The sequence below is a fragment of the Centroberyx gerrardi genome, chromosome 14 (genome assembly GCF_048128805.1).
Source record: "Centroberyx gerrardi isolate f3 chromosome 14, fCenGer3.hap1.cur.20231027, whole genome shotgun sequence".
Lineage (NCBI taxonomy): Eukaryota > Metazoa > Chordata > Actinopteri > Beryciformes > Berycidae > Centroberyx > Centroberyx gerrardi.
This window is the reverse complement of record NC_136010.1, coordinates 3,324,916-3,339,915: the sequence shown is the minus strand read 5'-3', so window position 1 is coordinate 3,339,915 and position 15,000 is coordinate 3,324,916. Positions and strand designations below refer to the sequence as shown.

Here is a 15,000-nt window from a genome sequence, read left to right as displayed (position 1 = left end):
CTAAAAGCCTGCTGGGTAGTGTAGTTCAGTAACTAATTTTGTTGTTTATGTAAGGAGGGCGCTGCTAGAGCAGAGCCATAATCGCCAAACATAACTATTACCATGTGTTGTAATAAGTGGTTTTATCTTGTGATTAAAGTGTCCCTGACTGAAATGGATTTTTGTGAAATGAAGCCAAGTGAGATGTGTTGATTCTTCCTACAACATATTCAAAATCAAAGCCACATGCTTTTTTAGATTGCTTATTTGAAGTAACCTCCCATACACTGACAGAGGAGAACCTAGTGTCGACAGAATTGATGTCAACTCTCTACAGCAGTTGTTTAAAGTCAGAATGAAACGACATTTTGATGACGTATTTCTGGTTGAAACAGGATGTTGAGGTGAGACATAAAGCGAGGAGGGAAGGTTCAAGAGTGTCGTCCTCCGTGAATGATGCAGGCACCCCTTGGGCCAATCAGTAACCAGATGCATCGTCCCTCCAAGTTCCATCAAAATCACACCGGTAGTTTAGCAGTTATGACCTTTCAAAGTTTGAAATGTTGACCTTTAGTTATAGCGCCCCCATCTGACCAATCAGTGTAATTGTTTTGAACGCCAGAGTACAGCGCCAAAAGGCGTCATCTCTCCAAGATTTGTCAAAATTGGACCCGTGGTGTCTGAGAGATCACATTTGAGTTAAACCATGAAACATAATTATTGCGTTCTCATTGCAAACTACACTGTATGCGTAATTTGCATATCTGAACTTGTTGCGGCCCAGTTGCAGCACTTGAGGCATTTTACCTATGGGTGAGTGAACACAATTATCTAGTTTTGCTTTGTTTTCCATAAACATCTCAAGTTCTTATATTTAGCAATTATAGCATATCTGGTTTGAGCTTTGATAGCATTTCTAGCATGTCATAGCATGAAAGCATCGTCTCTTTATCATCTTTTATCTTTTTATCTTACTCTTATTTTATTTTATCCTTACTGTTTACTTTGGTTTTCATTTTACGATTATCCTACTATTTACTTGAATGTTGCTCTTCTCCACCTCTGTCCTCCTATCTGAATTTAATCCCTTTAATCCCATTGCTTTTTCATTTTGAGTATTTTGCTTTTACTGTGACTGTCAAAGCACTTTGTAAACTCTGTTTTTAAAGTTATCATTATTATTATTATTATTGCTGGTTTGTAAATGTTTTGCAAACTTTTAAGCTGTTTTTGTTTCTCTGCTGTGCACTATGATGTTTTTTTATAGCTGACATCCGACTATAATAAGCAAAATCTTGGCACAAAGCTGTGTAGTCTGACAGAAACAGAAGCCATGTGTATCTCCAGAGTTGCGGCTCTGTTTCAGATGCAGCAGCGCAGCAGCTGCAGCGAAGTAAACGGCTGCAGATCTGATCCCGTCAGACACAAACAGACGGAACAGAAACGCAGCCGGTGGAGCCGAGCCGATTGGCTAATCAGTGTCATTTCATAAACGCTGGAACACACAACCAAGACGCATCATCCCTCCAAGTTTTTTCAAAATCAAAGCAGCGCTGTCTGAGATCTGATGGACAGTCACAGCCTCATTCAGAGTTGTGAAAAAGCAAACTTGTTCAAGGACACCTCGCCTCCGCAGGCTTTCTCATTCGCTTTCCCCGCACAGATCTCTCCCAGCCGGCCGAGAGATTTGAACCGGCAATTTTCCCGTCACAAGTCTGTTTCTCTGACCTCGAGGCTGCCTCACACTTACCTCACTTACCTCACTTACCTCACTTACTTACCTCGCTTACCCCGTGTAGTGACGAACACAGCTCAGAGGAACGGTGAAAATGCTAAACTAGCTTGGCCTCAAGCCTCACAGAGTCATTCTGTCAGGAAAAATAGATTTCAAGTTATTTTAGAAACTAAGGTGAAGAGAATTTTTGGGGTATACAAATCAAAAGAAAGAATTACAACCAAATATCTGAAATTAAAGGGGCAGTAAGTAATCTATGACCTCAATTGATCTCTATTGGTGACCAGTAAGAATTACGAGAACATTGATACAACTTATCTCCTCCTACACAAGTCTCTAGTAATTGACACAAAAGCTAAAGACTCATTTCCCAACAGAGAGGAGTACAGTAAGCAAGCTAATGAGAGCAACAGAAACGTCTAGTGAAGTGCTAATATATCATCATGCTAAATACAGTATGTTGTCCATGTTATGCTTATTCTGATTATGACCTTACTCTGATGAATTTAATCAGATAAAGGTGTTAGTGCAACATTTCTATAGTATATTCTATAGAGTATTGCCTTACAGGGGCAAACGTATTTCCAGGAGAATTAATTTAATCTACCAAAATTAATTGATAGTGTAGTGTGGTTGGCATGAAAAGGCATGAGAGTTAAGCACATTATGGGTTACTATTAAAGTCCCGATGAAATGAACTCCCATTACAGTTTATCTTTAATGGTGACCTCATGCTGCACCAGCAGGCGTAAATAAAATTTCCAGCCAATAAAACATAACAGATTTTTGAACCATTCTGCCCCTTCCATCCAATAAAACTGCCTTTCTCTCCCTGACTGATCTCCCATTGGTTTACACTTTTGATTGATCCCTCCCTGCATTATGTCCCGCCCCCAACATCCTGTTTCAACAGGAAATGCGTCAAATAAAGGAAGTACAGATGCTGTTTCATGGGGTTTTTAAAGTTAGGAGTCATCTTAAGATCTTTGCTTACAAACTTTTTTCTTTGAGTATAGAATCACCTGTGAAATATTGACTCATGGGAAGGCAGCACTTTTTTTTTTTTTTTTTCAAAATGTCAGCATAGATTAGAGCAAAAGCACATTGGAACTTTTATCAGAAACACTGTGTGCATTACACCATCGAACAAAACACAGACACCAAGCAGGAGTTTATTTTTAAGGCTGTTCAGCCACGTTTACTACATTATTGTTCCCATCTACAGTTGTCAGCACAGCTTTTTGAGTTCTTTTTTTTTTTTAACATCTTCATAGATATTTTCACCACCGTTTTTATTAGTTTTCTGCTCGTTCACTCAGAGGATGTTTAAGAAGCAGCATTATCAAAAAACCTATAGAACATCCTTACATACATACATACATACATACATACATACAAATCAAAGCAAACACTCACACACACATACTTTCTAGTATAGCGCCACTCTGGTATATACAGATACATAGAATGAGTAAAAAAAAACTATGTATTTTCAGTTTTTACATCTTAATATAAGAGTCATACCAAAGACATGGCCACCGAGTGAGTAAACAATAGATAAATAGATATAAAACAAATACAAAAATAAATAAATAGCTAAACATAAATACTTGCATCAATTAATCAAAGATGATTGGAGTTAACTTTTTAACACGTTTTGTTCAAGTCGATATATAATCAGCGCACCACTTTTAAGTGTTATGTTACCTCGACGACAAAGGACTGGTTTCCTACCCAATCAGAGAGAGCGAGCCTTGCCTCAGCGTGTGATTGGGTAGTCGACATACGCATCATCTGTACATTAGCCTATCATGTTTGACATGATCGTGATTGACATAGAGTAGTAATATTCAGCACCATTATCATCATCATGACCGTCATAAACAAACCACTGACAGTATTCAACATCCACAGTTCAGTTCGCACGCAGCACTGTCGGAGTTATGATGCAGTAGCAACATTCTGCTGGCTGTTTTGCCAAAAATTATGACCAATATTTTTTTTTTGTTTATTTCATAGCATCCACTGCGTAACTCCAATTGTCTGCCATGTGGCGTACGCTTGTGTCCAAACTGGGCTTGTGCATGCATTTTTGGCATGGGCGGCTTCATTAGGAATCGAACCCTGACAGTGTTAGTGCCTTGCTCTACCCATCAAGCTACACAGGGACTGGAACCACCAACCCTGACAGTGTTAGTGCCTTGCTCTACCCATCAAGCTACACAGGGACTGGAACCACCAACCCTGACAGTCCCTACCACGCCTCAGACTTTACACATGCATCATCACCCTAAAGGGATAATTAAAGCTGCACTGGGCAAATCCGCACGTTGGCGGTCCCAACTGGCAGCAAGAGGGAACTGAGGGAATTTTGAGGACTTCACTACCCAGAAATCATGTAACAAAATGTGAGGAAACTGCGAACTCTGCAGACCAAAATGTCTCTTCTTGGTGAAGGTGGGTGAAGAGGTTCAGCCGTCGTTGGCGAGTCCAAGCTTTCTCTGGACGGAGCGTTCGATCGCTGCTGCGTACCGAGAAGATTTCCCACCAGGGACCACACCGACAACAGAATTACTGTTTGGAAATGTCAAAAATGTCTGTATGTAATTTATGTTTGTATTCCTGTGGTCTCTGTATGTATGGAATGTTGTCTTATATTGTCTTATCTGTACATGTATTCGTTGCACCTGACTGTGGAAAGAATTTCCTCTCGAGGACAATGAACTACCTATCCTATCCTATTCGGGCAAAAAGGACGAATCTACAACATCTGATGCTGTTCTCTGTTGCAGCCCCACTTTGTGATATAAACTGGTAAGAGGGGTACATTCCCAGCAAACCTTGAACAAGGGTCAGCAACGTTGAGAACCTGTGTAAATATTGCGCCAAAATGCAAGTCGAAACAGCATTCGTAGTCGTCCAAACAAATCTACTTGCATTGTTTTGAGAAATCGGAACCCAAATATCTTTCTGGTATCAGTTCAAAACAGTTTTACCGTAACCTTTTGGGTCGACCTTCAACCTGCACATCCTCAATCTAAGGGGTGGACTCGGTGACTCGGGTCCCTGCACATCAGCGTCCATCAAATGATTGCTGTGTTGTAACATAAAAATCTTGCCTAGTGCAGCTTTAAGGTTAACAAACCAACTAAACTAGATCAGAAACTGGGAGCCTTGTCCATGCATCTGAAAACCACCTTCAGCAGTGTTTGGGTGAATAAGATAGAACAGACAGAATTGATTAGCACTTATCAGTAATGCTAGTGCAGGTCACAGCAGTGCCCTACTCAGTTTTTTTTTTTTTTTTTTTTTGGTATGATCCACCAACATTTGGGGGCAAAAGGGCAGGTTACCAAGTCAATCAAAGTCAATGGTGAGAGATTTTTTTTAGCTCATTTAGCATTGCTAAAAATGTTAACACTGTCTGCCTTGATTATCTGAACAAATCAAAACATTGGTGTAAGTGCTTCTTGGATGGACTAAAAGAACTCCCACTTCAAAACAAATCAGATAACCTGAAATACGCAAACTATCCCCATAAAGGCTTTCAAGGAAAAACGTGGCTTTGAAGAGAGCTTCAAAGAGTCAGCTGAAGAGGAATCTGTTGTGTAATGTGAAAAAGGACAGAAGCTGGCTTTGATACTACTGATTTTCTCTTAAAACGTAAATTTCTCCAGGTAGCTGCTGACCATGCTTGCTCTTTTCAGCACCGGACTGATTCTAATTCATAGTAACACACATTCACACCTGGGAGCTGCCCAGTTTAACACAGTCTTCTACTGTTTTCCCAGCCAGTCCAGTGATCAAGCTGCTTATCTAACCTATGGACTATTGTCTGAACTTGAATCTGCTGACACTGACTTTGAATCAAAAGCCAAGAGTTGTTTTCTGCCTGTTCACATGACAAAAGACATTTCTCTTCAGCTACAGTACTCCTCAAAGCCAAACATTACAGGATTTTATTTTTAACAGCATAATTAAGCCTCCATACCCCTTTCAAAGGAGAATACCGGTGTTATTTAGACTTTTAGCCCATTTACTTCTGTCTGTCTAGTTTACATTTCCCCTAATCATTTACTCATTTTTCAGTATTTTTAAAAATACAAACTTTTCGGTGTCAAACCTAGCTTGAAATGAACTGCTGTCCCGACTAACAAAGACGGCCTAAATAAAAAGACATGGATGTGACAGTAAAGTGTTTTTGAGGATTATTTCCTGGATGAGACTTCCATTTCTTCCTGTGGGTGTCAGCTGAGAGCGGAACGTAATCACAAAGGATGTCGGCGATTGGTGAAAAGTTTTGTCTACATCCTGTGTTCACATTGTGACACGTCCACCCTCCGGCCTCGCTCATCCAATCAAAGAGCTTGAAATATTCTCTGGTCCAATGAGAGGTCTCTAAATGTGCGCACTGACAACATTCAACTCAAGCACAATTAAATAAGGAGGAAAAACAGAAAGTTTGGTTTCATGTTTACTGTGATGGATTCTCTCTCTCTGTGGAAGTTGTTTTCCATACTGGACAAGAATGAATGGCAGCAAATGGCTTCTTCTGAAGGGAGGAAAACGAGCGTTGATATCTCCAACTGTGCTGACTGTGTGCAGACACCAGCAGGAAGAATGGAAACGAGAAGTAAACCTACACTATTGGCACAAACTGAAAAAAACACCAGTATTATCCTTTAACTTGTGTATCTTTCTATCCAGTTTGTTTCTCAGCACCCAAATTACCCAAAGCCCAGTTACTGGCACTGCATGTAACGTATGTACTTTGTAAATAGAGTAACTCTGGTTGAAGAATACGAATGAACATCTGATGATTACTTTCTTGAGTGCTTGCGGTGTGACTGTACATTTACAGAACTCTGAATAGAACTCAGTAGAATCTGAATTCTCAATCTCTAGGCCACAATACACAGACAACATATTGAGGCAACGTAGACGGGAAACTTTGCCATTGAAGATTTTTTTTTCCACCATTGAGATGAGACATCCACCATTTGGAACACCTACTGTTCCAAAATGGATCCTGGCATGGAAGGGTATATTTAAAAAAAAACATTTATATCATTTTGGATGAAATCCTTAAATTATGATCCAAGGTGACCCTATTCAACAATCCCCATTCCTGCTGATGGCAATATTAACACATCGTGAACTTGGAATTACAAGGTTCTATCCGAAAATTGAGTGAATTGAAAATCACGATCTTTGAATGTTACTTTATGCTTGTGTGGTGTTATTTTGTTTAAAAAAAAAACCTTTTGGGGTTTAATATTTAAAAGTATGGAAAGTACATAACAGTTTTACCAGCTGGGATGTCAAATCTTTGTTGATCCGCTCAGATAGATCCTTATAATCGCAAGCTCACGACATCTGTATTTCCTCAAAACAATGTGCCTGTGTATCACGCCAGTATGGATCTCTTGTCAGTTTATTCAGCTGTGGAGTTGCCAGCGTCTGCTTAAATTCATTGTCAACTTCCCCAACTGCAGACATTTTGTGGTGGCCATTTTGTGTCCCGTCTAGTTTGCATTCAGGTTAATTTATTTAAGGACACAAAAGGGTGCGATTGAAATCAACCCTTACGTTCAGCTCGTCACACCTCGTACCTGGTCTGTATTCCGCGGCTGACAGGAGAGGTGACTCTTATGAGTAAATGAAGCCTCACCCAAATGTCATTTATCACCTAACTACAGCATATTATAATAGCTTATATCTGACATCTGTATTAATTCAACTATAGATCATGAACCAAAATACATCACAGACCTGTTTCTGGTGGGTTACAACATGCCGTATGGTGGTAGCCATTGCAGAAGTCGTCCACGTTACATCCGTCCTGCTTTAGCACTGCAGGATTTTCCAAACAAGTCCTTTCTGGGGTGGGGGGACAGTGCAGCATAAGTGCAGCTAGCATGTAAACACTGGGACCTTTACAATGGCTGTTTTTGTATCACCTAAGGATAGGCCAGTGTTATCCCTTGTTCTTAGGCCAAAGTTTCCTAAACTATCTGGACCTAAAATGGGTTGTGAGCCTACAACTGGTGGGTCCCCTGATGATGTACGTAGCCATGTTCTCATGAGATTGGATCCCAGTGCAAGAGACTACACTTCTCAATAGAGGCCTGTCACAGAACGCTTAGAGAGCGCTTGCCAAAGGTTTGGAGGGACACGCAACCTCGTTGGAAGAGTGACGAAACAAAAAAGCAAAACGCTATTGCCTCTTTGTTCCTCGTAAAAAACAAACAAAATGCCTGATTTCTGTATGGTGGTACAGTCAAAGTATGCCATATGTTGAGCCAGAGTTTTGTCAGTGTCAAATTTGATTGACACTCTACCAACATGGTGGTGTGTCCTTCGTACTCACAGGTAACCGCTCTCTAAACTTTCCCTGACAGGGCTCCATTGCATCCCCAAGGTCTAGGGTTCAAGTTCATGCACCATATTGTCTCTCAGTCATCTCATACTCCACAACTTCATCGGTCCCCATCCTACTACTCCTTGTACTAACCGCCACGATGAAACTAAATCTAACAAACCTTGGTCCCAGGATGAGAGATTAGATTTCTCATCTCCAAGCTTTTGAAAAAGATGAAGATCCCCCCCTGACTCTTCAACAGGTCTCTCTTTCTCCATAATTACCGCATGGCCCATTCATGCTACTCCTCGACTGGGTCCTGGGGGAGACTTTTGAGCCTTGGTCCCAGATTGCACTTCTCTTTTTTTAAGATCAAGTTTAACAACCCTTTTTTTAAAGAGTTGTTTGATACTCCACAACTCCCATCCATGCTTCTCCTGGCCTGCGTCCTGGGATGAGAATCGATCTCAGACTGAGCCTTGGTCCCAGATTGCACTTCAAGTTTAAGAGCCCCTTGTTTCTTAGACAGTTGTCTCATATTCTAACACCTCTTTGCTGCCCATCATGCTACTCCTGTACTGTATCCTGGGGCTGACGGGTGATGTGGTCTCCAGAAGCAGGATGGTCTTGCGGAGGCGCCGGTCGATAAAGTGTGCGTCCCAGGCTGGGTATCGCTTCCTGGGGAGGTCGATCCGGATCACGGGGCCCTCCTGGGCCCGGGAGGAGGAGGAGGTCCTGTGGAGGAGCGCCGGAGAGGAGGAAGGGGAGGGGCGCACCTGGAAGACAGGCAGGCAACTGTCCCTGTCTCTCTCCCTGTCCCTGTCTCGCTCTCCAGGAACCGGCTCCCCCGTCTCTCTAGTCCTGGGGAGAGTCCTGGGAGGGCTGGTGATGACCACGTCCGAGCCCCCTGGGGTTTGGGAACCTTGGGAGGGGGTGAGGCAAGCGTCAATCACTCCCGCCACCCCTCCCGCGCCCCCCTCCCCCTCATCCACGCACCCTCCCCACTGCGAGCCGAGAACGGGCCCGTCCGGGTGCAACCAGCAGTAGTACACCAACATGAAGAAGGTCCCCAGGGCGAAGCTGCAGGCCACCAAGCACACTACCACCAGCGCGTAGGAGTCGGAGGTGTGCGGGCCGCGGTAGGCGTACCAGGCGGCGGTCAGCGCCACGTTCTCGGCCAGCGTCACAGAGTAGTAGACGGTCATGCGGAAGCGGCTGGGGCCCTCCTTGACGTTGAACCAGCAGAAGATGTAGATGATGCCTACCACCATGTTGTAGATGATCTCCTCCCACTTGGACATGCAGAAGTCGGTCTCGCCTTGAATGATCCAGAAGGTCATCACACACCTGGAAAACAATAAATAAAACTGCTAATAATGATATTATCCCTACTAGTACTAATAATAATCAAGTATTCTAGGTCTAGAACCATTTAAAAAATAGACTTGACAATGATGATATCTCCAAGAAGAACCAAAATAGAGAACCTTCTACTACCACTACCAATGCTATTACATTTACTACTGCTACTAGTAATACTACTACTAGGACTGCTGCTACTGCTACATTATTACTGCTTCTCATACTATTACTAGTACCATCTTTAATGTTACTACTACTACCATCATTCATATTGTTACTACTACAACTATGCCTACTGCCATTACCATTACAACCAATAAAAGAGCAATCAACAATGATGTTATCTCTTCAAGCCAATAAAAGGAAAAGACAATGATGTCATTGCATGGTCAGAAAGGGCTCTAGTCTGTAAAAGTCTCCTTATTTTGTCAGCCAAGGACTTGAGTTATCTACGATCCTTTAAGAATACCATCATTTATTTCAATTCTATGCTATCCATCATTTTAGAACAGTACATATCACTTATTTTATTTTGGAAAAATACTTTTTGCATCCCGCCAGGTATACACATTCAGAATTCAGAGTTGGGTGGCCCACCAGTGGCTGACGATGAATATGCCGAAGTAGAGCTGGAAGACGGAGGCGAAGAGGGCGAAGGCCACGGTCCTCGCCCCGATGGTGAAGAAGTGCCACAGCATCTGGGCGATGACGGCCTTGTAGGACATGGGCAGCTTGTCGTCACGGGAGTCGCGGAGAACCTTCTGGTAGGAGGCGATCATCCAGGCCAGAGAGACCAGAGAGGCAGAGGCCGAGAGACCTAGAAAGACAGATAAAAAGAGAGAGAGAGAGAAAATAAGAGGAGAAGGAGGAGGAGGAGGGAGGGCAAGAGACATCAAGGAAAAATATATTTGGACGAGGGAGGCAGGGGAGAGAATTTGAGGCAGAAAGAAAGGAGACAAAACAGGAGGAAAAATGGAGAGAAGAGATAGCTGGCAAGAGAGAGACAGAGAGGAAAAATACCAAAGAACATCAAAAAACATAAGGACAATTATAAATAAACTACCATCTGTTTAGTGACAAAGACAAACACACACAAGCTGGGATAGAGGGTCGAATCTGGTATAGAATTTGTTCAAAGGTGCTATGTGTAGCTTTTTTAAACATCATTATTGTCAAATTGCGATGCCTTGGTATAATTACCATAAACAAATGACACCATGTTTGAGACAATTGGTAGCCTGTATCCTACACCAGTGGTATTAGTGCTAGTGTTTCTCCAAATCAAGACTACATTTCCCATAACCCCTTGTTTCTAATTCAGTCAAAGGTTTTCTCTGTCTTTACTGAAGAGGATCAACATGTTGGAAGTGATTTCTCCATCTTCCTTTCCCTCCTTCCACCATCTGCTGCCAGAAACTCTTTCAGCTTTAGCTCCGTCTGCTCTGGAAGAACAGAAGAAGAACCTCTTCCTGTTTTGTGCCGTAAAGCGATCCAGCAGATTTCCCTCCAGATCCACCAGGTGGAGAAACTATGGAGGATGCAGAGTAGAGGCTGATAGAGGCTGACAGGCTGACCACTGATGCTCTGGTTTGTTTACGGTAATTATACTAATGTCTCAAAATTAATGTGGTGATAATTTCTTGAGGTTAATATTGCAACACATAGCACCTTTAATAGAGGGTTTTAATAGTGATTAATGTGAAGCAACTCCACAAATTGTAACACTAGCACCAAAATAAACCATTACTGACAAATACATTGGATATTAGTTTTTTTTCCCCCAATTATTGGCATGCATATTGGATCCCCCAAAAACCTGCACCAGTTTCTACTGAAGTCAAATGATGATTAGCCACACGTAACTGCAAGGCCAGCCACGAGCCGCCCAGAGCGCTATTTAATACATTAAACATTCATGTGTGTTAATCATGCAGCCTTGTCTCAAATTAACCATGAATCACACTGAGAAGTCATTAAAATTTGAGGGGAGAAAGAGCTGAACTTCAGTTGCATTTTAATGTAATTTTCATAATTCTGGATTTTTATAAGAAAAGAAAGGGATGCTTTTCTGAGCTGCATGGAGGATGGTGCCTTGGCGTGTGTGTGTGTGTGTGTGTGTGTGTGTGAGTGTGTGTGCATTTTGTTTGTATATATGCAATACAGAAGATTTTTTTGACCCAAAGAGTCAGAGGAGTTTCTCTGATGTTTCCCACAGCGATAGCGTCACTACTGAGGAGGCGGCTGCTGGGTAATTGGAGGATTTTCTTTCTGATTCATCTTGTCATTGAGAGAAACTAACAGGTGCAAATGTTACAGCCGGTTTAATTTGTGAAAGCTTATGTAGACTGTGTGGGCAGAACTTCAAAATAAGGGGTGGGATCACACCAAGCATGTCTGGAGCGATTTATTTTAACCCTTTAGTTGGTTGGTTTGTCCAGGTGAGAACAGTGCCATTTGAACGATGCGGTTCATTAGGAGTGACACGAAATCCAACCAACTCGAGGAAGAGGAATCTGACTTTACTTTGTTTCTGCACTTTATTTTGTCATTTCTAATGTTTCCAGTGAAAAGAATCCAGTTTGAACTCTGACCTCTCTCCTTTTAGAATCACATGGAAAAGATCACAGCTAACAACGTTCTCTGTTCTGAAGAGGAACTCAGGAACTTTTACTCTGAGGACATTTTAAATCAGACACTGATTTTTACTGAAGTAGCTTTTTACACCAGTACTTTTACTTCTACTTCAGTAAAATATCAGCAAATTAACAGTACTTCTGCTTGAGTAGAACATTCTAGTACTCTTCAATATCAGCTAAATATAATTAACCCTTGTTTCTACACCTGCCTTCATCTAACACAAAGGGAAGTTAGATACATTGTGTCACATTGTGTCTCTTTTTCATGATAATTATGAAAATCAAACATTGTGGGAAATGTTTTTTTGTTTGTTTGTTTGATTCTTTTCCATAGATTACTGATCTTAGCATTTGGGGCTTTAAATCGGTATCCTAGGTCAACAAAATAATTATTAATTATTGAATATATATATGAATATGAATATATATATAAAACCTGATGAACTGTGTAATCCGAAAAAAACAAAAAACAAAAAAAACCCAAAACTCTTTATCTGCCTCTATACACCTGTCGGACCAGAACTTAGCTTTATGGCACTTACTCTCGTTGTTCTCTCCAGACTAGATCCTTGCTTGTGTTGTATTAAAATGTCACATGTACGTCGCTTTGGATAAAAGCGTCTGCCAAATGGGAAATTGTAAATTGTTGAATAAAAAAGTGCTTTTGGATCAAACTTTTTTGGGTGTAAAATGGGTTTCCTGTAAACTTAAATGTCTGGCAGCCAGTACAAGTCAACGCTCGCAGGTTGAGTGAAGTCTGATTGGAGCAGACCGTTCAGGTTTCGGGCCGTCTCCTCCAGACGCAGCAGGACGGAGGTTTAGCTCTTCACTCAGACTGACTGCCGAGCCGCCGAGCAGGTAGAGCCAAGAGCTGCTGAGCAGGTAGAGCCAACAGCCGCCGCCGCCGCCGCCGCCGCCGCCGCCGCCGCTGCTGCTGCTGCTTCTGATGGATATTTACTGGCAATTCAGCCAAATGTAAGTGGATAAATATTCCTGAATTAACTGTAAATGCAACGAGGTGTAAACATGACTCAATATACTGACAGCGCTGGTTTATCCTGCATCTCTTACTCAGGATTCTCAGTGTTTTTACATTCTCTCTGTCTCTCTCTCTCTCTCTGTCTCTCTCTCTCTCTCTCTACCTCTCTCTACCGTTCTTTCTCTCTCTCTTCTCCTTCTGTCTCCTCTTTGTCCTTCACTCCTTTTTGTTGGGTAAAAAAAAAACAACAGACAGACTTGAAGAGCCTGTCTGCAGACTGTGTGTGTGTGTGTGTGTGTGTGTGTGTGTGTGTATGCCATATGCACACATTTAAATACATGAAAACATTAATGCACATGAACATACTGTATGTCACTAAACAGAACAGTGTGTGTGTGTTTGTGTGTGTGTGTGTGTATTCATGTGCTAAATGCACGCATACTTATTTATATAGTGTCACCAGACTGTGTGTGTGTGTGTGTGTGTGTGTGTGTATTTACAATGTGGGAGCGCTCATCGCCGGACAAGTTTAAGAAGTATTTCAGTGTCTTGAGGCGGTGTGTGTGAGTGTGTTGCTAAGTGTGTGAGTTTTTATGTTCCTTAAGTGTGTGTGTGTGTGTGCGTTTGTGTGTTTATGTATTTGTGTCCCTAGACTGTGTGTTTTGTACGACTTAAATGTGTGTCTTACATGTGTGTGTGTATTGAGTAAGTGTGTGTGTGTGTGTGTGTGTGTTGAGTAAGTGTGTGTTTGTGTGTGTGTGTGTGTGTGTCAACGTTTTGTTTTATTCATCAAAGGCCAATCTGTTCCTTGTAAGAGGTGCATGAATAAAGCATCGACTCTCCCACTGATATCTGCCCTCAACACACACACACACACACACACACACACACACACCCTTCATTAAATCTTACTCTCTCTCTCTCTCTGTCTCACACACATACACACACTGTCTCTCTTTTTCTCCTTTGCTCGCTCTATTTCGCTCTCCCTCTCCCCCCCCCCCTCTCTCTCTCGCTCTCTCTCTCTCTCTCACTCTGTCTCTCAATTCAATGAGTTTTATTGCCATGAAATATTTTGCCAAAGCTTTGGTAGAAAACAATAATAATAACATCAACAATGATGGTAAAAAAAAGTCTAATAAAATCAAAAGAAACAATAGGAATCATGGTAATAAGAATATATGTGAGGAAAACTGTCCCCAGATAATAAAAACAATTATTCTGTTAGGTAAAATATTTATATTTAAAGCTCAATCAAGAACTAATTTGAATCTAAGTTTCTTAAAAAATTACAGTGCGAAGCCAATTCCTTTTGGAAAAAATAATTGCTACAAACCATTACAAAGTAGCACAACACAATATGAAATGGGAAAAAATTTGCTCTAGTGAAGAGTGGGACGATATAAAACTCTAAATACACTCTACCTGTCATATGTATATTTCAGTTTCAAAATGCACTGGTACTGTCAATCTAATTATTTGAATTACTGAAGGGATCCTATTCATTTTTTTTTAAATTTATTTATTATTATTTTTTTATTTTATTTATTTATTTATTTATTTTTTTTTTCTTTTCTTTTTTGTGAGGATATATTGTCATGTCATATTGTCGTGTGTGTTATGTGTATTTTTGCCTGTAATAAAAAAAAAAAAAGAATATATGTGAGGTGAACCAGGTTGTGCTCAGACAGTCGAGGTGTGAACTGTAAAAGTGTCAGTAAAGAGAACAAAAAAGTTAAGCACAACCCTCGCTCAGTAGAAAAATATCTACTGTATTTATTGTAATAAAAACATGACGTTTCAGCCATGATGGCCTTCAATACATACATGCATGACACAATCATTTATGAAATGATAAACGCATGTATGTATTGATCTGATGAAGGCCATCATGGCCAAATCGTCAGAATGTGGAATGTATGGAAAATAAAGAATAGATTAATGTAAA

General features: G+C 41.2%; 1 protein-coding gene and 1 long non-coding RNA gene across 2 annotated transcripts in view; both read right to left on the bottom strand.

Annotated features, from left to right (window-relative positions):
* Window positions 1-15,000, bottom strand: part of LOC144542309 (uncharacterized) — a 710,732-nt gene that overhangs the window by 188,447 nt on the left and 507,285 nt on the right. The gene's annotated exons all lie outside the window — the stretch shown is intronic.
* The window catches only part of LOC139918315 (XK-related protein 7-like), a 33,403-nt gene continuing 26,999 nt past the window's right edge, over window positions 8,597-15,000 (bottom strand). Inside the window, exons 3-4 of the mRNA XM_078288031.1 lie at window positions 10,035-10,254; window positions 8,597-9,422 (exon numbers count right to left, since the gene is read on the bottom strand). Of these exons, the coding sequence (XP_078144157.1) occupies window positions 8,597-9,422; window positions 10,035-10,254 (1,046 nt within the window). The remainder of the gene's footprint in view (window positions 9,423-10,034; window positions 10,255-15,000) is intronic.